This window comes from Vulpes vulpes, chromosome 8 (genome assembly GCF_048418805.1).
Source record: "Vulpes vulpes isolate BD-2025 chromosome 8, VulVul3, whole genome shotgun sequence".
NCBI classification, from domain to species: Eukaryota; Metazoa; Chordata; class Mammalia; order Carnivora; family Canidae; genus Vulpes; species Vulpes vulpes.
This window is the reverse complement of record NC_132787.1, coordinates 35,647,334-35,671,953: the sequence shown is the minus strand read 5'-3', so window position 1 is coordinate 35,671,953 and position 24,620 is coordinate 35,647,334. Positions and strand designations below refer to the sequence as shown.

Sequence of the window (24,620 nt, the reverse complement as noted above, 5' to 3'; positions counted from 1 at the left end):
AGAAATAAGAGGAAGGATAGTCCAGTAGAGGAACTAATAGAAATTCAGGAGTCTGGAGTAAAGTGGGACTTGAGAGTGAAGGAAAAAACAAAGAACCAGATAAATGCAGTTAAATAATCTAGAGTTATTCTAACCATAGTGGGAAGTCTCTAAAGTATTATGAACTGAGGACTACCTGAGATTAGATATTCACTTTCAGGAGGATCACTCAGGCTGACTAGCAGAGGGTGGCTGTAGTAACCACTGCCAGAGAGAGGTGATTGTGATCAAGAATAGTATGGTGGTAGTAGAGATGAAGGAAAGTCATGGAATTAAAGACACAATTAGTAAAAATCATCTGATTGACTGGATGAGAGAATTTAAGGAGAGGAGGTAAGAGAGGGAGACAGAGTCAGGGGTAGTCCTCATGTTTTGATTCAGACAACATTGGGCAGTATGCCTTAAATAGGGTGGAGAATAAATATTCAACTAGGTATTTTAATAGACATTTGGTTATATGGTTCTAGCCAGATACCACACAGGAGTTTGGCCAAGAAAAAGGCCCGTCTTCCCTACCTTTTGATTTAGAAAGTGACTTTCCATTTGCAGCGGATGCAGCGGTGTATCCCTACCCTGGACTGAAGCACCCATTCCTTCAGCTGCCCAAGAGTTAGCATCTGAAGGCTTTAGCTAATTCTCTATGGTATAGCTTTCAGCCAAAGAGTACCACCTTCTCAAGTTCACACTCTCTGTTGGAATTGATTGAGTCAAATGACTGGTTCATGTGAGACTACAGAACCTGGACTTCCTCCCTTATGGGGGCAAATTTAAAGGAATCACTCAGCTCCCTATGGGATCTGCTAAAGCTTTTGTTGGGACTGTCACAGTTGAAAGTTTTCCTTTGCCCAGGCACAAGTATCTCTTTCTCAGATTTTGATTTTGAAATACCTCCCAAATTAACATCTTGTATGCAAACCTCCATCTGAGGGTCTGTTTCTCGAGGAACTGGACCTTCAATACAATATGAAGAAATATCAGGAATATATCTTAGCAAAAAAGTAGAGTTGCATCCTTGATCTGTTTATTTTTTGAATGATACACACAACCTTTACTCCCTAGGAGCAGTACTACAAAGGAATGAGCAAATGCAGAATTTCTCTGCAACCTATATCTTGACAATAGCTGCTTTTTCAACTCCTCCTTGAATCAGACATTTTTGAGGGATGATTATAATGAATACCTTGACTCTTCAGTAAATACATGGACATGAATATTTTGCAGGAAACCTATCATATTTGTAGAAACATAAAAATGACTCATACCAAAGAAAAGCAAAAATGGTTCTATTTAATGAGATCATAGTGTGTAGATTCATATTTTATCTCACTGCAGCTTCATTTGTCTATTATTAAATAATCATTTTAACCACGGGAATGGTATACTCTGGCTGACAATCTCCCAAGACCATATTATGTGAGCAAATGATTTTTCCAAAGGAATAGGGAGGGAGATGTTGTGAAGGCAAAATCTATGACTATCATAGCTGAGGCTGTATACCTATTTAAATGTATGATTTTTTTTCTTTGACCAAATGACTGATTGGCTTAAATGGTAGGTATACTGAATTGAATGATTGAATGGCAAAATCAATGAGTACCTAGTGTCCAGAAGTACAACAGAGCATATCCAATATTAAATTAATGAATAAAATAGGAGATATCTTTATCCAGACTTTCAACTGTGAACCTCTAGTGTTCCATGCTTCTCAATAAAGAACAGAAAAATAAGAACCATAAATGAAAAAGGTGACTGCCATGATTCTTGCCCTGGATGTCTACATCCTAATTTTAAATATAAGCCTCATACGTAAATAATTTTACCTGTAAAAATACAACTGTAAAATGATATGATTACATAAGATGGTAAAAAGGAGAGATTTAATTATAAACCTTGAAAAGGGGCTGAATGAGAAACTAGTTGTAGATAATATGTTTAAGAATCTTCCTTTCAATGTTGGAACAATTTTTCAAATGGCCAGGTTTTAGGAAAAGTCACCTTTCACTTTCATTAAAGTCTCATAATTGATTTGCAACTAAGTAAGGATGTAACGCCTACACATCTGTTTCCTTTACATGTTTCTTTTATTTCACCACAAAAGCTACGTAATTTATAGGAAGTCAATTTAGCTTCCTTACTTAGAAACAAGAAGTTACAAATTTCAGGGGTATTTTTTAGGGGTACTGGAAGTTCATAATTTTATTTAAGGTTCAAGAAAAAGAACTGATCAACTGAGGTTATCATTTGCAACTCTTATTAGTATAAGAAAACCCTAACACAAAATATATGTCAAAGAATTAATTTTAAAGAAGATAAAATGAGAATATTAACAGAGTATAAATATAGAACCCAATGTACCTTAAGAAATCCAGTGAAGCAAAAAAATTATTTTTCTTGAAATGTTTGTGTCTATAAGAACATCAAGTGAACTGGGATTGTAAAATTCTTTTAGTGACAGCAGGATCTCCTTTGCATCATGGCTTAGTGAAATTGATGTCCCCTGCCACAGCTCTGTGACTTGACTAATATCATTTGGGCATTTATTTTTAAAAAATATTTTATTTATTTATTCATGAGAGACACACAGAGAGAGAGGCAGAGACATAGGCAGAGTGAGAAGCAGGCTCTCCACAGGGAGCCCGATGCAGGACTTGATCCCAGGACCCCAGGACCATGACCTTAGCCAAAGGCAGATGTTCAACCACTGAGCCACCCAGGTGCCCCATTTGGCTTTTCCTGTACGATTAAATACACTTTTCTGTTTGTATTATACCTGTATAGCACCTGAATAGATCTATGTAGCTAAGGAATAACATAAAGCGATTTTGAAACATCTCATTGTAAAGGTATATACAACTTTAACAGGCTTTGATAGTATTTCGCCTTAAACTGTCTCTGTTATGATCACTAATGACCCTTATTTTGTAAAACCAATGACTGATTCTGTTCTCATCCACTTAACCTATCAACAGGTTATATAACCTTGTAGATTTCATTTCCTCTCCCTTCCTCCCTATCCCCTCCCTCCGTAGACTCCTTTCCCTCCCCACACCCTATGCTCTCTCTTCCTCTCTCTCATTTTCTCTTATGGCTTGCATGAAACTCTCCCCCAGGTCACTGAACTTCCCTTCTGTCTCTTCTGCAGAACTTTTTTTATCCCCTTTTGTTTTCTCACATACTCTATCTACATCAACTTCTTAGGTGACCCCATCTAACCCATTGGCATTAATGCTATCCATAGTCCTATAACCTATGTTTTTTAGCCATGATCTCTTTGCCACATTCCATCCATGTCTATCAACTGTTTATTCATCCTCTCTACTTCAATGTCAAATAGGTACCATGAACTTAAAATGTTCAAAACTAATCTTCATACCAAATTATTCTCCAGTTTTTTTCATATCTCATTTAGTGTTATTTTCATCCCAGTAACTGAGCCTAAAACTACTGAGTTATCTCTGTCTCTTTTCTTTTTCTTGAGCTCTACATTGAACCTATCTATAAGTCCTTGGGTTCTTCCATCATACATACAGAATTCACTTTCACTGCTATCACGTTTCAAGCTCACACAAACTCTTGTCTGCTATTATAATAAGTTATAATAAGGATCTTTCTGCTTCTGCCCTTGCAGAAATTGAAAAGCAATCCTTTATTTTTATAATTGTATCTTGCTCTATTTTTCTTTTAACAATTTATTTATTTATTTGAGAGAAAGAGAGAGAGAGAGAGAGAGAGAGAGAGAGAATGAGTGGGAGGAGGGGCTAAGGGAGAGGGATAGAGAGAATCTCAAGTAGAGTCCCTTCTGAGCATCGAGCCTGACACAGGGCTCAATTTCATGACTCTGAGATCATGACCTGAGCTGAAACCAAGAGTTTCACTTAACTGACTGCACCACCCAGGTGCCCTGGATCTTGCTCTATTTTTCTTCAGGACACTTACACACCTTGCTAAATTGTTATATACTTGTTTTGTTTCATTGTGTTTATTACCATCCATCTATTTGAATATAAGAGGCATGACAGTATCAGTTTTCTTGTGCTTACTGCTGTATTTCCAGTGCCTAGAACATTGACAGGCAGATAATTGGCATTCAATCATTATTTGTTGAATTAATGAACAAATTGGTGTATGTGTATGATAGTGAGTGAACAAGTGAGTAGATTGAAGATGGTCATACTAGAAAAAGTATTCAGAAAGGACTTCCCTGAATAGTTCAGATTTCTTCTAGGCTTTGCATTTGTACCTAAAGAAGTGCCCAGGAAAGAATCGGGTACTGCAGAGCTGGCGTGCAGATACCAGCTCCAAGAAATAAAATGCAGATGCCTTATAACTCCTGGGCACCATGTATTCTTTTCAGTTGTACTCTGCTTTGAAAGTTACCATGACTTGGTGGCTCTCAAAAACCTCATTTTCAGTGGTTCATTATATACCCAGCTTGAACTTGCTGAAAAATATTCTGCTCTCCCCTTCCCTCTTTTTTCCTGGGCAGATGAAATTGACAGTAGCTTGAGAGGGAGTCTAGTCTCAGCAATCAAAATTTTTCATACAGTTTGTATTAAATTGATTTGTCTTGTGTCAGTTAACTTCCAAACATTGATCATGATTTAAGTTTGCAAAATTCAAGCGGCAGTGGTATGTGGACTGCTGAGATACTGTGAGGATGAATAACACTGCCTTTTATATGGGTTTTAGGTAGATCCACCTGACTATGTTGTCTTCACATCCAGTCAGATTATTCCAAAATTTAGACGAGATCGGGCGCGTTCAGGGTGGTATGGCCGTAGACTATTCCAAAATTTAAAATTCAGCTGAAACCCAGATGTTTTTTTTTTTTTATCATTGTTGCTATTGTTTTTATTATTTAATTCCAATAATTGAACACACCACAGTATTGCTTCTTTGGAGGAAAGATATCTTGGCTCTTCTGCTGTATTCTTCTCGATAAATCTAAAATCATTTTTTCTGATGTTCCCAAGGTTGTTATTTTTTTCAAAGATTTCTTATTTGCGAGAGGGAGGAAGGGGGGAGAGAGAGAGAGAGAGAGAAAGAGAGAGAGAAGCATGGGGAAGGAGCAGAGGGAGAGAGAGAAGTAGATTCCTCCCTGAGTAAGAATCCCAATGCAAGGCTCGATCCCAGGACCTTGAGATCAAGACTTGAGCCCAAGGCAGGTGCTTAACTGACTGGACCACGCAGGAACTTCTGTCAAAGTCATTATTAATCTATTGCTATATTCTATATTCAATACTCATTTTTTTCCTTTGTCTGCTAGAGAACTAGTATTAGTAATACCATTAATATCAAAATAACTACCTTCACTACATATAGCACTTCCCCTGATTCTACCACTGTTAATCTTCCCATGTGAAATTTGTGTAAAAGTTCTTTGTTTCACATTGACTTTCTTGGGTGGTTTTCTTTTAGTCATATTTGTAGCTATAATAAGTAGTTTCCTAAGTGATCTGATTTGGCAATTAAGGATTTATGTAGACTTATTTTCACAAGCCTGCACTGAAATTTCACTTGCTGGTGATATTTCTTTTGTTAATTTCCCCCAATAAGTACTTCCATATATGTGTTTAGTTCATTGCCAAAATGTGTCTCCAGTCCTAATTTCTTTTTCCTTTTCAATAAATAAACAAAATGTAGACTAATTCCAGGATACTGAATAAATTAGAACTAAACATAGGTTTATTTTTTCACTACTCCTTTGATCTCAGTTCAAAACAATACAAAATATTTAAATATTATCTGAGTTGGCTGGTTTCAGACCTCTGCTAATAACTTCTCTTTCTTCCTTCTTTGGTAATATTTCCCACCACACCGTTTGGGTTAGTGGACCTAAATGCTTCTGTTTACAATTAGGCCACTGTTTCCAAAGGCAGGGAATGGAGGAGGTGGGTGGCAGGTCATCAGTCTTTTGACTATTATGTCATGAGCAAAAGGAATTGGGTGTAATGAGATGAGCCATAAGATTAATTTCATTAGTTAACTTGAGCTATGTTAAAAGTGCTTGTTCCACTTTGTTTTCTCAGTAGACGATAAAACAGGAAGTCAACATCATTTAGGACAGTGACTTCTCAGAAAATTAAAAAAAAAATACATGTTTTTATTTGTTTGAATTTTTGAAATGGAACTTTTCAAAAAAGATTTTATTTATTTTTTAGAGAGAGAGAGAGCATGTGAGCATGAGTGGGTGGGGGGGGGTTGCAAAGGGGGAGGAGTAGAGGAGGAAAGAGAGATAGAGAGGGAATCTGTCTAGCTGACTCTGCACTGAGCATGGAACTAGATGAGAAGCTTGATCTCCGGACTCTGAGATCATGACCTGAGCTGAAACCAAAAGTCAGCCGCTTAACCACCTGAGCCACTTTGGCGCCCTTGAAATGTGACATCTTAACCAAGGTTTACATAGATTTTAGTGTGACTGACTTTGGCAAAATTCTTCACATATAATTCCTTAATTCCAATTTTTAATCCTTAAAGAAAGAAAGAAAATTAATTTTATAGGACCGTTTGAGTCGTAAGGCCTGTTGGAGGGTATTTGGTATAAGGTGTCCAAAGCAGGTTGGCACCGAGAGTATTTCAACTTAAAATTTTCTAAGCTATTATTATTTAGCATTTGTGAAAGTAAATATGTTTATAAACCAATACAATTTATTGGTGGTATACATATTTCTCGTATAATAAAATTTTTAAAAAAACTACAATTTCATTACTGGTTTTAGAGTAGTTGACTTTAATGGAATTATGAATCAATAGCATAGATGTTTACTATTTTTAGATGTTACTATTTTCATAAACTTGAAATGTGTATTCAGATATCTCATGAAGTATTCAATTTTAATACAGAAAAATCCTAAATCTAAATTTCTTTAATATTCAGAATTTTAATTTTTTGGTGGAAAGTTAATCCTAATAACTAAATTTTAAAAGAATAATTCATTATGCCAGTCTAACAGCCAAGGTGAATGAAAGCAGATCTTAATAAATAGCATGTGGCAGTGCAGAGTGCTATGACCATCCAGAGCAATATAGATAATTATTAAATATTAAGCAAATGTAACTTGATTGTTTTTGTATGCTTTAAAATAATAGATTTATTAAAAGAAAGCATGAGTCAGTGAGTGAGACCACACCACGTAATGAGTTTGTGTTCCAAATGACTGTCTAGGCTTGAGATCTGCAGACTGCTTATGAAAGGCTGCCATCAGGCTATCTTTTTCAGTATTCTATCAAGGATTCTCACTGGCAGACCTTCAGTTCTGCTAGGCAACTGGTGCTCTCTAGTGGCTGTGCGAGGCTTTAAATAAGACCTGCTACATGTGATCAGAAGAAAATCTCTGTGGAGAAGAAGTGCAGACCTCTTGTGCAGCTCTTCTTACAAACAGCTTCTATCCCCAAACTGAGTACCATCCCCAAATCCTACCTTCCTATCCAGTCAGTAGCCAGACACTTATTAGACACAAGCTAGTAGGACAGTGACTTGTGGATGCTGGCAATACAAACGTAAAAGTCATGGACTCTTTCCGAATTCATGTGTTTTATAAATTATTATGGTCTGCAAAAAAAAAAAAAAAAAAAAAAAAAAAAAGTAGAGATTAGCTCAGTAGAAACTCTATCACTGATCTTTAGTATTTCTTTTTTTTCTTTAGTATTTCTTTAATTATTAGTCATTATTCTTAAGTTATTGTACTGTTAAGATCTGTAACATTCTAGCTATTAAATTAACACTGAACGAATGAATGCATGCAGAGTAGAAGCTGTTTCAGGGAAAACAGTCTATGCAGAGTTTATTGACAAAGAGAAAAGGCTTGGATATACTAGTGAAACAAGAAAGAGAGAACATGCTTTCTTTTCTGAAATACATTTTTTTCCCACTTTATGTGAGTGCTCAACCATAAGGTTTTACTACATTATCATATATGATTTTCAGTTTTGTATTATGTGAAGTTTTTCAAAGATTTTCAAAGGTAATATCATCTATTGCCCTTTATTATGTAATACCAGACAGGTACAAATATTAGGCACAAATTTCTTCATTTTGGAGGTCATTGTTTACGTAGAATTTAGGCAGTTATTTGATTTGTAGAGCAGTGCATTTGTGGCCTTGGAGAACTATGATGTAGGGTTTAAGAGAATGTAGTATCAATTGCATTACTTGTTACTGCAGGGAAAGCAAGTGTAGGGGGAAAGACCAAACCTGAGGCCTCTGAGTTCTAGCCTCGGATTTTTCACCCTCCCTGGGTTATCTTGGGAAAATAACTTAATCTCTCGTATGTTCCTTTTCCTCAGTTTTAAAATGAGATAACAATCTAAAATAATAAATGAACCTAAGCTGACACAAAAGTGTGATAAGTTCTAATGGCATAGTACATGGGGATCACATTTAAAAATCACTTCGTATTTGAATTACTGCTATTGTGGACAATACTCAGGAAAACTTCTTAATCCTCAGACTGATTCAATCTTTTGTACCCCCATGTAAAATCAGATGTACTTTTATAGCCTTCCAAGACTTTCAGTTATATGCCTTTCCACTAGTCTTAAACTTAGCCAGTATTGTAAATAGGGAATACTTTGAGGCAGTTCCAGCTTTAATCAATATCTTCACTCCCCAGTACCTAGCAATACCTATCACAATTATCTAATAAAAAATATGTGCTTACTATTCTTTTAAATAATTAGACCACGAATAAATAAATACAGGGTATATATTCATTGAGGATATGTAAGCAAAAACAGATGATAAAATCTACAGCAAAAGTTCCCATACTTTTTTATTTTTATTTTTATTTTTTTAAGATTTTATTTATTTATTCATGAGAGACAGAGACAGAGAGAGACAGAGATGCAGAGGGAGAAGCAGGCTCCACTCAGGGAGCCGGATGTGGGACTCAATCCTGGGGCCCCAGGATCACGCCCTGGATTGAAGGCAAGAGCCAAACCACTGAGCCACCCAGGGATGCCCCCCATACTTTTTTTTAAAAGATAGTTCTGTGATAGTCTACAGTCTTGTATTTTAAGACACTTTTGCTATAAATGTATTTATATAAATTCTATCAAGAAAGTAACAATAACAGAGTGACTCTAGGTTGCATTGTTAAGGAAGATCTTGAGGAAATGACGCTTGAAGAGACATATTAAGGCATATTGCTTATATTTCTAATATAAGTCAAATAGATACATAGACTGTATATTGATATATCCATCAATAGGTAAATGGACATTTACAGTATGGTTAACGAATGTATTTGAGTTCAATCATAACAAAATCCCTGATTCAATTCCTGTATCTGAAAAGATCAGTAGGAAAACTTCAAGACATAATGTGGTTCTTTGCATGAATCAGTTCCGTAAGTGAAACCTCCACTAAGGTTTCAAAAGTAAATAAATAAAAGCTACAGGAAATCAGGAAGTAGCTTTTTTTTAGCTGCATATTTTAGCTGTGAAATACAGTATCAAATAATTTAAAGAGCTTTATGACTCAAAATGTTATTTTATAGATTCTCTTGAATATTTAATAAAATAGTTCAATTTAGAATAGTTTGATGAGATCTCTGGGTGGCTCAGTGGTTTAGCGCCTGCCTTTGGCCAGGGCATGATCTTGGTGTCCTGGGATCCAGTCCCACACTGGGCTCCTGCATGGAGCCTGCTTCTCCCTCTGCCTGTGTCTCTGCCATTCTCTCTCTCTCTCTCTCTCTTTGTCTCTCATGAATAAGTAAAATCTTTAAAAAGATAAAGTAGTTTGATATTATGCATTTGTATAGATGTTTTTTATTCAAGTATAATTAACATAAGTGTATATTAGTTTCAAGTGTACAACATAATGATTCAACAATCTATATACATTTCAGCGCTCATCAAAATAAATGCACTCTTAGTCCCTCTTATCTATTCCACCAATTACCTCATCTGCCTCCCCTCATTTCTTCACATATGAATAACCAAATGTGCAAACATCATTTGTTGAAAAGTCAGCCTTTCCTTTCCTGATCTGCAGAGCCACTTTTGTCATAATTGTCTGTATATCTGTGCACCTGTTTCTGGGACCTTTTTCTCTTCTATTGGTCTATCATCCTTACACAATACTATAATGCTTTAATTTATGTAGTTTTCCAGTAAATTTTAATATCTGGCATAAAAAATAGACTATTATAACTATAACTTGTTTTACATTAACCTCAAGCGACAACAAAAAATATGTATAGAAGTTACAAACACACATACAAAGAGAAAGAATTCAAAGCATACCAGGGCAAAAAACCAGCCAAACAGAAAGGCAGACATCCAAGAGAGAAAGATACAGATAAAAGAATAAGACTAACAGAAAAGAAAAAAAAGCAATAGTAAATCCTTCTCTATCAATAATTATTTTAAATGTAAATAATTAAACTCCAGAATGAAAAAGACATTGAGTGTTTGAATGGATGATCAAAGCACAAGACCCAGCTGTATGCTTTCTAGAATAAATTCACTCTAGATATAAGGACACAAAAGCTGAAAGTAAAAAGTTAGAAAAAGCTATTTCATGCAAATGGTAAATAACAGAGAGCAGAGGTGGCTATATTTATATCAGATAAAATAGACTTTAAGACAAAAACTGTCACAAGAGACAAAGAAGGACATTATATAGTAATAAAAGGATCAATTAATTGAGAACATGTAACAGTTATAAATATATATGCACCCAACACCAGATATATATATATATAAAACATATATGTATGTTTATATATATATTTAAAAATATATAAAATAAACATTGACAAATAGAAAGCAGAACCAGAACAGCAACACAATAGTAGGAGATTTCACTACCCCACTTTCAGCAACAGATGGAACATGAGACAGAATATCAATAAGGAAGACCATAGCCTCGAACATATTGTAGAACAAATGGACCTAACAGACATACAGAAAGCACTCCCCTCAGCAGCAGAACACACATTCTTCCCAAGCACAAATGGGACATTCTCCAGGGCAGATTACATGTTAGGTCACAAAACAAATCTTACAGTTAAGACTGAAATCATACTAAGTGTCTTTTCTGACTGCAAAGGAATGAAATTACAAACCAAGAGCAGAAGGAGAGCTGGAAAATTCACAATATATAGATTTTAAACAAGTTCTCTACGGGAGATGAGACAAAATGGATCAGATAGTTTTGGAGCTAAGATCTTTGGGCAACAATGGTCAGAGTGAATTATTAAAAATGTAGCCCTCTAAGTCTTAGTAAACAGTCATGTGTATGATACGAAAAAGTAGACAAGTCATACCAGATAACCTCATATTCTTGGTAGTTTGAACCCTAATGTGTTTGAAAAATAGTCATGATATTTGACAAAATCTACCATACTACCAATCTGCATGAAATAAGTTTTACTCAGATTAGGCATTATTTGCTGGGAGAGAGATCACTTACTATATTCCAGTGTATTCTCTTTGATCTTATTTTGCCCCACATTTTAATAATGCTTCAATTAACTTAAATTTGTAGATGGCATGCAACATGGATAGCTAGCACACTGAACAACAGGGTTATGCACTCCAAACAGCCTGCAATTCAGAGAAAATGAAGACTCTGACAAGATGAATCTTTTAAGTTTGTATTAATATCTAAACTGAAAAAGTTACAGGGTGGGGAGAATTACCTTAATTTATCGAGGCCAGAAAAAGCACTTGGGGAATTCAGTGACCAAGTTCAATATAAGATTGTGCTAATGTAATGAAGAAATCTTAGGTAACATCAATGCAAATCTCCATAACTGAGACTATGTGGTGAGAATCAGGAAAGGGATGGCTGGGAAGAAATGTGTTGTTTTCAATTGTTCAAATAAGTATCATGCTAAAAGGACATTACAATTGATTCACTGGCCCCAAAAGGCGAAATTGATACAGATGCTTGAAAGAAGTTTGCTTCAGCAACAGATGACTTTCTTAGTATTGGGAGCCTTTCAAAACCTGATGGTACATCCATTTATGGGTATTTAACTCGATTTAAAGTATCTAATTAGTAGATATAATAGGTAAAATGCCCTAGTTTACCTTGGTTAAATCAGTGAGTGTTTTGTAGTACACTAGGAGGGATTTCTATTGTTGTTGGAACTATTTGTGGTTACTTGGATTCAAAATTAATTTTAAAAAGCTAGATTAGGGCAGCCCCAGTGGTGCAGTGGTTTAGTACTGCCTGCAGCCCAGGGCGTGATCCTGGAGACCCAGGATCGAGTCCCACTGTCAGGCTGTCTGCATGGAGCCTGCTTCTCCCTCTGCCTGTGTCTCTGTCTCTCTCTCTCTCTCTCTCTGTGTCTCTATGAATAAATAAATAAATAATCTTTTAAAAAAAGCTAGATTAAAAATTGTTAAAGACAATATTTTTAGAGCTGTTTCAGGTTCATAGCAAAATCAAGAGAAAGTTACACATATTTCCTATATCTCCCCTATGCATGCAAGCATCTCCCATTATCAATGCCTGCCCAGAGTGATACATTTGTTAAAATTGATGAACATACACTGACATATCATTATTACCCAAGATGTGATTACATTAGGGTTCACTCTTATTTCCGTACATTCTGTGTGTTTGGATAAATGTATATGACCTGTACGCAGCATTACAGTATTATACAGAATAAAAATCCTCTTGTACTCTGCCTATTAATCCTTCCTTCTACTCCTGCAATTACTGATCTTTACAGTGTCTCAATAATTTTGCCTTGTCCAGAATGTCATAGTGGAATCATACAGTATGTAGTCTTTTCAGATTGGCTTCTGTTTTATAGTAATTTGAGTTTAGAGTTTCTCTGTCTTTCATGGTTTGATACTCATTTATTTTTTGTACTGAAATATTCCATAGTCTTCATGTACCACAGTTTATTTATCCACTCATCTACTAAAAGGCATCTTGGTTGCTTCTAAGTTTTGACAATTAAAAATAGAGCTGCTATAACCATCTGCATGCAGGCTTTTGTGTAGATACACATTTTTCAGTTCCTTTGAGTAAATATCAGGGGACCAAATTGCTAGATTAAATGGTAAGAATATATTTTGTTTTGCAAGGAATTTTCAAACTGCTTCCCAAAGTACCATTTTGCAATCCTATTAGCCACTAGGAAAGTTTCTAATGTGGCCAGCATTTGGTGTTTTCGGTGTTCTGGATTTTGGCTATTCAAATAGGTTTGTAGTGGCATCTCATTGTTTAAATTTGCATTGTTCTGATGACATATGATGTGGAGCTTTACATATGCTTGCTAACAATTTGTACATTATCTTTAGTGAAGTGTCTGTTAAGGTCTTTAGCTCATCTCTTAATCAAGGCTTTTGTTTTTCATTGTTGAGTTTTAAGAGTTCTTTGTATATTTTGGATAGTGCTTTCTCAGATGTGACTTGCAAATATGTTCTACTCTGTTGCTTGCCTTCTGTTCTCTTGACAGTGTCTTTAGTAGAGCCATTTTTACTTTTAATGAATTCTACTTTACCAATTATTTCTAAGATCTTTGCAACATTTTTAATAAATATAATTATAAACTTAGAATGTGGCAATTCAGATGCTTTTACATATTTCTAGAATACTGAAAAAAACATTTTCATTATAAACTTTGACTATAAATAACAGGAATTACAGAAATTGTACATTCAGGTGAGCTTGGCAAGGCAAAGCCTACAAATTTTCTAATATACTAGATTCTAATTTAAATTTAGAAACCCAGTTATTAAAATAAATACAAAAAGCATTTGTGGAAGTAACAGAAAGTTCTCAACATGCTATGGATTTGACTTATTTTATTGTCACTCCACTGATTCTGAGAGAAGATTTGACAACAGAACTTTGGACACTCAGGATGTTTTATTTAAGCCACAATGGAATTCTCTGGCCCTTTTATGTTTTTGAGGTCTTTTTCTCAATCAACAGACATCCCGATTCCAGGTGCTGGAGACAAGGTATAGATTGATATCCATTTCATGTTTCGTTTCCTTTGATCTCTCATCTTAATTGTACAACATATTTGGCTCATATAATGACCCAGATTATCATTATTGTAGGATTTAAGTTCTTGGTGATGTCTTTATTGTGTTAGCCCAGCATTGTATTTACCAGAACTGTCAGGGGAAATGGTAATAAAACTTCCTTCTGTAAGTCTCCTGAGTTTGAGGCATAGTTCTCCTAAACCACCTTGTGTACCAGTAACCCAACTGCAGTGATTCTGTTCTCTGTCTCTTGTTCCAATGATTAAGAAGCCAAAAATGCACAAAAGGAAGTCTTAGCTTCCAGTTCATCAGGAACTTGATCATGTTGCTTATTAGAACAGTCTTCCTTTAGGTATCAGAAGCTCTTAAACCCAACAAAAACAAGATCTTGGGTGAAATAGGTGATGGGGATTAAGGAATGTACTTGTGATGAGCACTGGATATTATATGGAAGTGTTGAATCACTGTATTGTACTCCTAAAACTATTACACTGTATGTTCACTAGCAGGAATTGAAATAAAAACTTGAAAAAATGTAAGCCCCTCTCCCCTAATGTGGGGGAAAGGAAGCAATTTCTTCATGTGGATTATTAGGTGTAACAATGGGAGGGGACACTTTGAATTTGAGTCCTAGCTCCATGCTTTGATTCACAGACCTGTACATTCTGTCTATGGCTCCAGCAGTTGTCACTAGTGTGCCTTCACAAGGTCATTTCAGCATTCTGCCCAGCAAGTTACTTTTGGATAAGTAAATTATTTAGGCATGAACTGATTACTAAACTTTCTTTTCTGCAAAATGTCAAACACAAGGTTGTGTGGAAAATCATGATAACAAAGAAGACATTCCATAATTTTGTGAATGGTGATGCTAGCAGAAGCACTGCAGGTAAAGAAGTCAAATTTGCTCCTAAAATACGTGATTATTCTTATGAACACAAAACACTATCAGGACATGATGGAAGAAGCTTAAGCAATAGATCTGCCATCAAGTGGTTGACTGGTTTCCCTCAGAAACTTTGCTCTGCTTTGGTCTCTGCCTTTGACAGGTTGGGCATTCCACAGAGGTTTTAGGAAAATCAGCCACGATGGGGGAGGGCCTTATTTGAGTACGTATAGCTTCCATCCTTGTTGTCCTGGATCATTTTACAGGTGCCCATTTAATAAGTAATAAGTTCCAGGGTGTCTGATGAAAGAAACAGACTGACATTCACAGGATAGGTCACTTTGTATTGATAAATACACCAAAGGTCAAAGACTCTTGGTGAAAAATGTATAGCAGTAGCATAACAGGAATTTTTAGCCAAAAAAGTGCTAGTGTAACTGAAAATATCATAACATTAAGTCACTACTAAATTCAAAAGGCTGATTTTGCCCTTCCAGCTCTGCTGTCCACCTTTTACATCTCATTCTTTGCCTTGGAAGATTGACCTGTGGAGACAACCTTGCCCTAATGGATGGCTTCCACTTACTGATTTGGGGCAGGAAAGCAGAGGAATGAGACAGGAGTCAGAGTTAATGGTCCCGGGCCCCTATATGAGAACAGGACTGGCCGTGCTCCAGTCAGAGGTACATACTCTACTCAGCTCTTTCCTCAATCTTCTGCCTCACTAGGGAAGTCTCCCAGTAGAAAGCTTTGGTTTCTGTTCTCAATTTGCTACCATTACCAAAGATGTGGGATTTATGTGTCAAAATTTTCAACTTTTGAAATTGATATTTCCAGAATTGTATTACTCTTTTTAGAGTGGGCATAAGGGAACTTTTTAGAGTGATAAGAAAGTTCCCAAACTGGATTTGGGTGACGTTTGTACACATCTGTGTATTTGCTAAAAATCATCCACATCTGCATATTTGCTAAAAATCTTCCAATCATTTACTTTTAATGAGTGAATTTTATGGTGTGTAAAGTAGACCTCACCAAAGCTGAGAAAAAAAAAAGATCTGAAATTTCTATCCTGTTTTGTAAATATTGGGCATTTTCTTCAAATACCAGGAAAGGTCATTGAAAAATAGAATTTCTTTCCTTTTTTTAAAAGATTTTATTTATTCATTTGAGAAAGAGAAAGAGCACATGAGCGGTGGGGAGGGGCAGAGGGAGAGGGAGAATAGGCTCCCCACTAGGCAGGGAGCCTGATGTCAGGCTCCATCCCAAGACCCTGAGATCATGACCTGAGCTAAAGGCCGACCCTTAACCAACTGAGTCACCCAGGCATCCCTATGGTTTCTTTCCTAAATTCTCATCCCCCAAACCAATTTTTTTTTTTTTTTTGTATTTAAAGTGTCTTTAGAATGCCAAAAATTGCCAGGGTTTTTTTTTCTTCAAATTGTATTATTAAATTATTAGCATGATTTGTAATCAATGTTGTTTTAGGATCAAGAAATTTAACTGTTAGGCAATTGTAAGCTATTATATTAAATCAAATATCACTGTATTAGGAAGTGTAATTGAAAACTCACATAGTTTGGCTAAACCAAAAGGGATGTATGTATCATGTAACTCAACTCTAAAACGGGCACAATTTCCATTACCCTGACTTTATGAGGTAATCGGTATTTTTTTTTTTAAAGAACCACATCTGATATTAAATTCAATATGTGGTGGACAGTTGAGAAATTATGTGTTATCTAGGTCATGAGAAATAAACTTTAAAAAAGAGAAAGAAAACATTTCCTCTGAGGTTTTCACAGTAGATGAAACTACACACTTGTTTGTACCCTGAGTGGACAATTTGAGGACTAGATCTGATCAGCAGCAGATTTATTATTTTTCTTATAACATATTATACTTAAAAAAAGGAACATACACATATACACATATATATTCATTGAAGATGCAAGACGAAGAAAGTTACATGACATTGAATTTACAATTGAAGAAAAGGAGTTCTAGCCAAATATTTCAACTTAAACATAAAGGTATGGAATTCAGGTTTTTTTTTCAATTAATGTGAATTAATATGAGTATGGATTTAATATGGGTTAATATTAATATGAATATGGACAGTAATTACCAACATTCTCCTCTTTACTGTTCTTGGACTATTTTATTTTTTGGTGCTTTTCTCTTTCTCTGCCTCTGTCCTGTCTTTCTGTCTCTCTGGCTCTCTGTTTGTCTGTCTCTCATTTATCAAGGCGAAGGCTAACAATTATTTGCCTTTAAGTAACATTTTGAATCACATAATTTCCTAAGGACATTTTCAAGAAAAATACACAGTTATAGTTAACAAAATTGAAATGAATACTTGGTGCCAGTTGTCCACCTCTGTATCATTCATAAAAATAGCATCTTTAGTACTAGTTTTTAATTCACCGTGTCAAAAACTTTAAAATATGTTTTTTACGAGGTGGAAAATTTTGTTTTGGGAAGTAGAGCTATTAACCCGAAAGACCACAAAATGTAATGGTTTTTCTGTGTAAACTTTTTTTTCACACTCAGATTGTAGATGGCACTCTGAAGCCAAAATGTGTTTTGGTTCAGGAAAGGAGCTCAGGAAGCTACAAATAATAAATGTGCAACTCCTAGCTATTTAAGTGGCATATACTAATATTCATCCTTTACCAATAGTTTCCTTCACTAATAGTAATGTTTTGCTAATATTTGGTAAAGCTTCAGGTATGACATAAATTTGAATCTAATTGACAATTTAAACCCTGTCATTATATACAGAGCTTTTACTCAAATGGAGCAGTGTAGGCATATGAAAAATAAAACAGTAGTCACTCTTAAAGAGTTTACCATATAAAGAGAAGCTGCAGCATCACTATTACATGGGTTAGAAAAAATTTTAGGATTTTTTTTTTAGGTTAAAATAGCAGGTATCAGGAGTCATATTTAGTTCTGATTTGTATTACACCCTTAGTAAATGAAATGGGTTGAATGACTTGTGAATATTACATTAAAGCGAATTATTAATTAGAAAATATATATTTGTGTGAATATATATGTGTGTATCTGTAAGTGCACATGGACACATGAGCCTGTGTGTGTGTGTGTGTGTATGCATGCTTGGGGAGTTATTAGGTGTATACATTAAAATTCTTTATCTGACTAGTCAATTATGTCAAATGTTAGCAATTTCTTAAGATTCAGTATAACATGCATCATAGCTCTAATCCATTACTAAATAAAATAGATAAGCATTTTTCTATTGATTTAGATTTTAAGCTTTTGATTGCCTAATAGCCTTTGAAATTCAAAACTAATAATATATGCAATCCTATTATCACAGTTGCTTTCACTTCTTGAAAATGTACTTTTCTAAGAGAAGTCATGTGATTAATCTCGCAGATTGTTCTGTGATGTTGCACTGGTATAAAGTCTTATTGGGAATATCTGGAACAGTAAATGGCATTCTGCTCTTGTCTTTGATCTCCCTGTCCTTACTGGGTAAGTTAAAAGATCTTAAAAAAAATTAGAAAATATTTACTATTTTCTTATGAGTCTTTTCATATTTATTTATTATTTGTTTTGTTAACAAAGGCTTAATAGGAAGCTACTAATATAAAGCTGTATATTATATTCTGTATTAATGTATTTAATATGTAGTCAAATCAGGTAAGTATCTTGTTCTCAAATGGCATGCAGTCTAACAGGAAGAAAATGTGTGTGCCTATGTGTATGTCTGTGCGATGTGTATTGGGAAACCCTATTTTTGGATTTCTTAGAAACCTGTGAATAGATAGAATTCCATTATTTTTAAAAAATTTTTTAAAAAACTTTTTTTATTTAAAAAAAGTTTATATTTAGTTTATACTATATATATAGTTTATATTTAGTTTATACTATATATATATATACTATATATATAAATATAAAGTTTATATTTAGTTTATACTATATATATATATACTATATATATAAATATAAAGTTTATATTTAGTTTATACTATATATATATAGTTTATACTATATATATATATATATATATATATATATATATATATACTATACCCCAACATTACTATAAATTTCCCAACCAAGAAAAAAAACTCTTAAAATAAAAAAAAAAAACAATAAAAAAAGAATAATCATGGTGAGAAATCTCTAATGAAAAAAATAGATATTAAATAAATAATTATGGTAGAACAGGCTAAGCACAGTGTCATAGGTTTCAGCAAAACACGACATTAAGAAAGCATGGAAAGAGCATGTATACTTTCCTTAGAGGGGGAATTTTGCTTTATTTACTACTGTGTCACCAGTTCTTAGCCCAATGCCTGGCATAGAACAGATCCTCAACAAATACATATTCTATAAATGAATTAATTATGTAATATTTGAAATTATTTTTCATTAAATAAACATGAAAATAAGAAAGAAACTTTCTAGTTATCCCTTCAGTTGTTTCTTGTTCCAATCATCAGAATCATTGTGAAGAATTTGTGTCTAGAGCCCTGCACAGAGAGAAGATATTTACTCAATGCTAAAATAATTCTGTTTTTTAAGTTTCTCAGGGAGTATTGCTAAAATGCCAAGAAGGAAAGAATTCAAATATCACCCAACATGATGATATTGGAAACCTGGAAATGAATAGTGGCACAAGAGGAAATATAAATCATAAGGACACAGGCCTTTGCAGTTCAAAAGCTACAGACCATACAGGTATCTCAAGACTTTGGCCCTATACTAGTTTTAATAGTTTTGGCTTTCTAAGTTTGAAAAATCATGCTTAACAGGTATGCAGTAGATTACATCACCAAATAAAGATTTGATGTAAATCTACTTTTCATTCAACATTTCACATATATATAATTTATTATTATTATTTTTTGCAGTGGGAAGAGAGGTATGAAAAAGAACATAACAAATAGGCTCTTCCCTTCAGGAATTTAACATCAAATAGAAACACATAAATATGGGAAGTTAGTTGTGATTATAAGGTAATGTGTAACAACTATTTTTTGTCCCTAATTTATCGTTTTGAAATACCAAATGAATGAAGGTAATTATATATAACAACCTATCCATGGTGATTTTAAGTTCAGAACTTCCAATTATACAAAATTTTCGGAAACTATCCCTTCTACTTCTAATTTTGTTTTACTTTAACTTTAAAGCACCTGACTTGTTGAGCTTTCAACATTTGTTTTATAGTATATGTGAGAAATGTGCAGAGTATTATATAATTATTTATCAAAGAATTTTCTCCTGGGTGGCTCCTGGGTGGCTCAGTTAGTTAGGTCTAGGACTCTGGATTTCAGCTTAGGTCATGATCTTGGGGTCCTGGGATCAAGCCCCGAGTAGGGCTCCACATTCAGGAGGGATTCTGCTGGAGATTCTCTCTCCCTCTCTCTTTGTTCCTCCCCACCCCCCTGCTATAAAAAATAAAAAATAAAAAAAATAAAAAATAAAAAATAAATAAATAAATTCTTTGAAAAAAGGATTTTCTCCCATCCACTAATTTGTGTTGTCCTTTTTATCACGTATGAAAATATCATATGTATTATGGTTTATTTACTGATACTCTTTTCTTTTGGATTATGTATGTGCTTTACATGTGCAGGTCCCAAGCGAATTGAAATACTGTAATTTTAATGTATATTTTAGACTCTGGCAAATTCATCAGTATGTTGGATATTACAATAGAACTTTTTCAGAGGCAAGAAAGCTATGATATGTAAACATGGAATCATATAGACACCATTAAACGTTTATGAAAGTGAATCTAAATACTGTATGCCAAATTGTAAGATATTGATTTCCTATTGCTTTTTTCCTTCTTTTTAAATTGAGGATATATTGAGCATGAAGTTAACACTTAAAATAAAACAATTCAATGGCATCACGACATTTGAATATGCAACCACTGTATCTATCTAGTTCCAAAACATTTTAATTATCCAAAAAGAAATCTTATTCTCAATAAGCAATTCCTCATTCCCTCTCCTCCAGTTTTTAGCAGCAACTAATCTTTCTGTCTGCGTGGATTTACCTATTTTGGATTTTCATATGACGGACGCATACAATATTTCACTTTTTTTAAAAAAGATTTTATTTATTTATTCATGAGAGACACAGAGAGAGAGGCAGTGACATGGGCAGAGGGAGAAGCAGGCTCCATGCGGGGAACCTGATGCGGGACTTCATCCTGGGACTCCAGGATCATGCCTTGGGCCAAAGGCTAGGCGCTAAACTGCTGAGCCACCCAGGGATTCCCAATATTTCACTTTCTGTGTCTTGTTTCTTTCACTTAGCATAATATTTTCAAGGTTCATCCATGTTGTATTATATATCAGCATTTTATTCCCTTTTTATGACTGAATAGCATTCCTGTTTGTATATAACCATGATTTGTTTAAGGTGGCAATACTAATCAAAGTGATCTGCAGATTCAAAGCAATTCCTATCAAAATTCCAATGGCCTTCTTTTTTTGCAGAAATGGACAAGGCAATCCTAAAATTCATGTGAAATTGAAAGAAATCCTGAATAGCAAAAACAATTTTGACAAAGAAGAAAAAATTTGGAAGACTCACATTTTTGTCAAAACTTAATGGGATGGAGAGAATGAATAATTTTGGAGTGATGAAAAGATTTTGGAATTAGATAGTAGTTGTGTTTGCACACTGTGGATGTACTAAAAATTCATGGCATTTGCACTTTAAAGTAGTTCAAATGGTGAATTTATGTTATATGAATTTTACTTCAATAAAAAAGAGATTTTAATGGCTGTAAGTTTGAATAATTATACTGACCTGAATTCATATTTATACATACAATTAATTTTCACTCACTATTATGCCAAAGTCTCAGATATTTTCAATTGAAGAGCCCAGTTTAATTTAAGAAAATCAAATAACTTGAACTTGAAATTATATAGACACTGAAAAACTATTATTCTCAATATTATTTAACATCAAAAGGGAGTTATAAAGGAAAGATTTATGCACATAAAATAGAGAGAAATTCAAAACCTTTATAGGTTAAATTCCAAGGGAATGGCACAAATAATATTTAATCTCACAGGTAATCTTAATGTAATATACAGCTTAAATGGTTCATGTTATTTTAGTAATTATATTAAATCTGGACATGGAAAACAAATCTCCTTTTGTCTAAATTTTGCTTCATCTTACTAAATTAATTTCTTAGTTCTCATGAATTATCATTTGTAATTTGGGCATCTTGTAAATCACAGCAAAAACACTTTCTTGTGAGTGATTTTTATTGTACTGCTCTACCTTTATTTATACAACACAGAAGTATTCAATTTTCAGAAATACATATGTAACTTAATTTTCTTTGTTTCCTCCATTTCCCAGGGTTGTGCCCATCGGAATGGCTCAAATATCAAGAAAAGTGTTATTGGTTCTCTAATGAGATGAAAAGTTGGAGTGACAGTTATGGCTATTGTTTGGAAAGAAAATCTCATTTACCAATCATTCAGGACCAACTTGAAATGGTATGTGGTTTAGTATCAGGGTTATGACATTAGTCTTTGTGCAGTTGAAAATAGTTTTCCTGAAGATGATTATCATATGATTTCACTCATATGTGGAATTTAAGAAACAAAACAGAGGATCATAGATGGGAGGGAAAAATAAAATAAGATGAAATCAGAGAGGGAGACAAACTATGAGACTCTTAACTATTGGAAACAAACTGAGGGTTGCTGGAGGGCTGGTGGGTGGAGGGATGGGGTAACTGGGTGATGAGCATTAAGGAGGGCACTTGATGTAATGAGCACTGGGGATTATATACGATTGATGAATGAAAAAACTATACCTTTGAAACTAATAATACTAATTATTAATTAATTAATTGAATTTTAAATTCAATTAATTGAAATTAATTAATTAATTGAAATTAATTAATTAATTAATTGAATTTTTAAAAAACATTATGCTAAATGAATTTTTTTAAAAATGGCTTTCCTCAAGGGGCACCTAGGCGGCTCAGTCCGTTAATCATCCGATTCTTGATTTCAGCTCAGGTCATGATCTCAGGGTCCTGACATCAAGCCCCCCTCATCAAGTTTGCACTTAGCACAGAGTCTGCCTGGGGTTCCCTCTTTCCTTCTCCTTCTGCCCCTCCTCTCTCTCTCTCTCTCGCAAATAAATGAATAAATTCTTTTAAAAACATGGCTTTCCTCAAATTTCTTCCCACATTTCAATTAAATTATCATTTATCTTGATTACTGAGTTTTTTAGCACCCTCCTGCATTTTATGCTCAATGTCAGTGCCTTGCTTGTCTCATGCTAGTTAGTCCTTGGCTGAATACTTGTATTCAATTTACAAGTGGTATATATGTATGTGTATGTATGTAATAAATATATAGTGTACACAAATAAGTTATGAATTGATTAGTTAAAAATGTTCATGTAGGATGCTAGTTGTCAAAAAATTCTAAATCTTACTTAGTATGTCTGAATGATTAAAATATTATCTTCACTTAGTTGCTTATTACTCACTTTTTAGGCTTTTATACAGAAAAACCTAAAACAATCAAACTACGTGTGGATTGGACTTAACTTTACATCCCTGGAGAAGACATGGACCTGGGTGGATGGTTCTTCATTAGATTCAAATATGTGAGTCTTTCCAAAAACAGTGTCTGATTTACTGTCTATTGTAGAACTTATGTTCATAAAGCACCTCCCCCTAAGTTCACCAAAATCAACTCTGAAATAGTTCTTGAAACTAAAGAATGTGAAAGGATGAAAATTAATTTTAATGTTTTACTGGAGTAATGATGAATATTTTGGTCTTGTTTTCAAAGCAAAAAAGACTTGAAAACAATAATATTGTGCATTTGTTTAAAAACTATACCATATAGAACAATGGAAAGAAGACTAGAATGGGGTATGGACACAGATTTACTCTTAGCTCTTTCATTTCTAAATAGGATCTTTTGGAATTCTGTGCCAATGACAGGCAGTAATACTAAGTAATACTAAGTTACAGAGATATTGTAATGTTTAATGAATCAAGGGATTTGAAAATGCCCTGAAATCTGAATGGCCTTTTAATGGAGGGTATTAGCTAAAAATACAAATGGATGTCTTCAGCAACAATGATTAACAATATATTTACCCTTTCTTCTACAGATTCATCATAAAGGGGCCAGCTAAAGAGGATAGCTGTGCTGCCACCAACGAAAACAAAATTTATTCTGAAACCTGCAGCAGTGTTTTCAAATGGATTTGTCAATCAATCAATAAGCAATGATCAAAGTTTTTGCCTATTAGGTTCTAATATTAATCTTAACAAGTAAGAATTTAAAACTACCAAAAAAATAGAACTGCAATTAAACAGCAAATATCTTCTCCATTTTCCCTCCATTATCTACATTGGTCCTAACCTTAGAGTACCCCATCCAAACAATCTAAAATACGTCCTTCCAAAGTTTTATGAGGTAATATAATTCAGTGTGAGTCCATACATTTGCACTCAGGATTTTTACTCATTTTTATTTTACAACAAATGTGATCAAATATATCTACTTTTCTGTACTGTGCTTGTTTAATTTGTAACAATATTCTATGCAAATTTTGTATAATTCTGAATTGCATTATAGTGTGGATTTATACATCTTTTTACTGCTTTGTTGATGAGCATTAACTTTGTTCTCAGGTTTTCCTACTATAAACTATGCTGCAATAAACATTCTGAATATCTTTTTAAAAA

The 24,620-nt window shown here is 34.1% G+C and overlaps 1 protein-coding gene across 1 annotated transcript; it reads left to right on the top strand.

The window, feature by feature from the left end:
• The first annotated feature begins 16,670 nt into the window (after positions 1 to 16,670).
• On the top strand, positions 16,671 to 24,620 carry KLRF1 (killer cell lectin like receptor F1). Its single transcript, XM_025995557.2, has 6 exons — positions 16,671 to 16,911; positions 18,284 to 18,382; positions 19,442 to 19,597; positions 22,256 to 22,395; positions 23,412 to 23,524; positions 24,041 to 24,620. The coding sequence occupies exons 1-6, from the start codon at positions 16,827 to 16,829 to the stop codon at positions 24,159 to 24,161; spliced, it is 714 nt and encodes a 237-aa protein (XP_025851342.1). The 5' UTR covers positions 16,671 to 16,826; the 3' UTR covers positions 24,162 to 24,620.

Excerpts from the sequence above, each read along its gene's own strand:
- KLRF1 (XM_025995557.2), top strand. The coding sequence starts at position 16,827 with ATGCAAGACGAAGAAAGTTACATGACATTGAATTTACAATTGAAGAAA. Across the intron at positions 16,912-18,283 it reads ATTTCAACTTAAACATAAAG|ATTGTTCTGTGATGTTGCAC; the intron begins GTATGGAATTCA and ends TTAATCTCGCAG. Across the intron at positions 18,383-19,441 it reads GATCTCCCTGTCCTTACTGG|TTTCTCAGGGAGTATTGCTA; the intron begins GTAAGTTAAAAG and ends CTGTTTTTTAAG.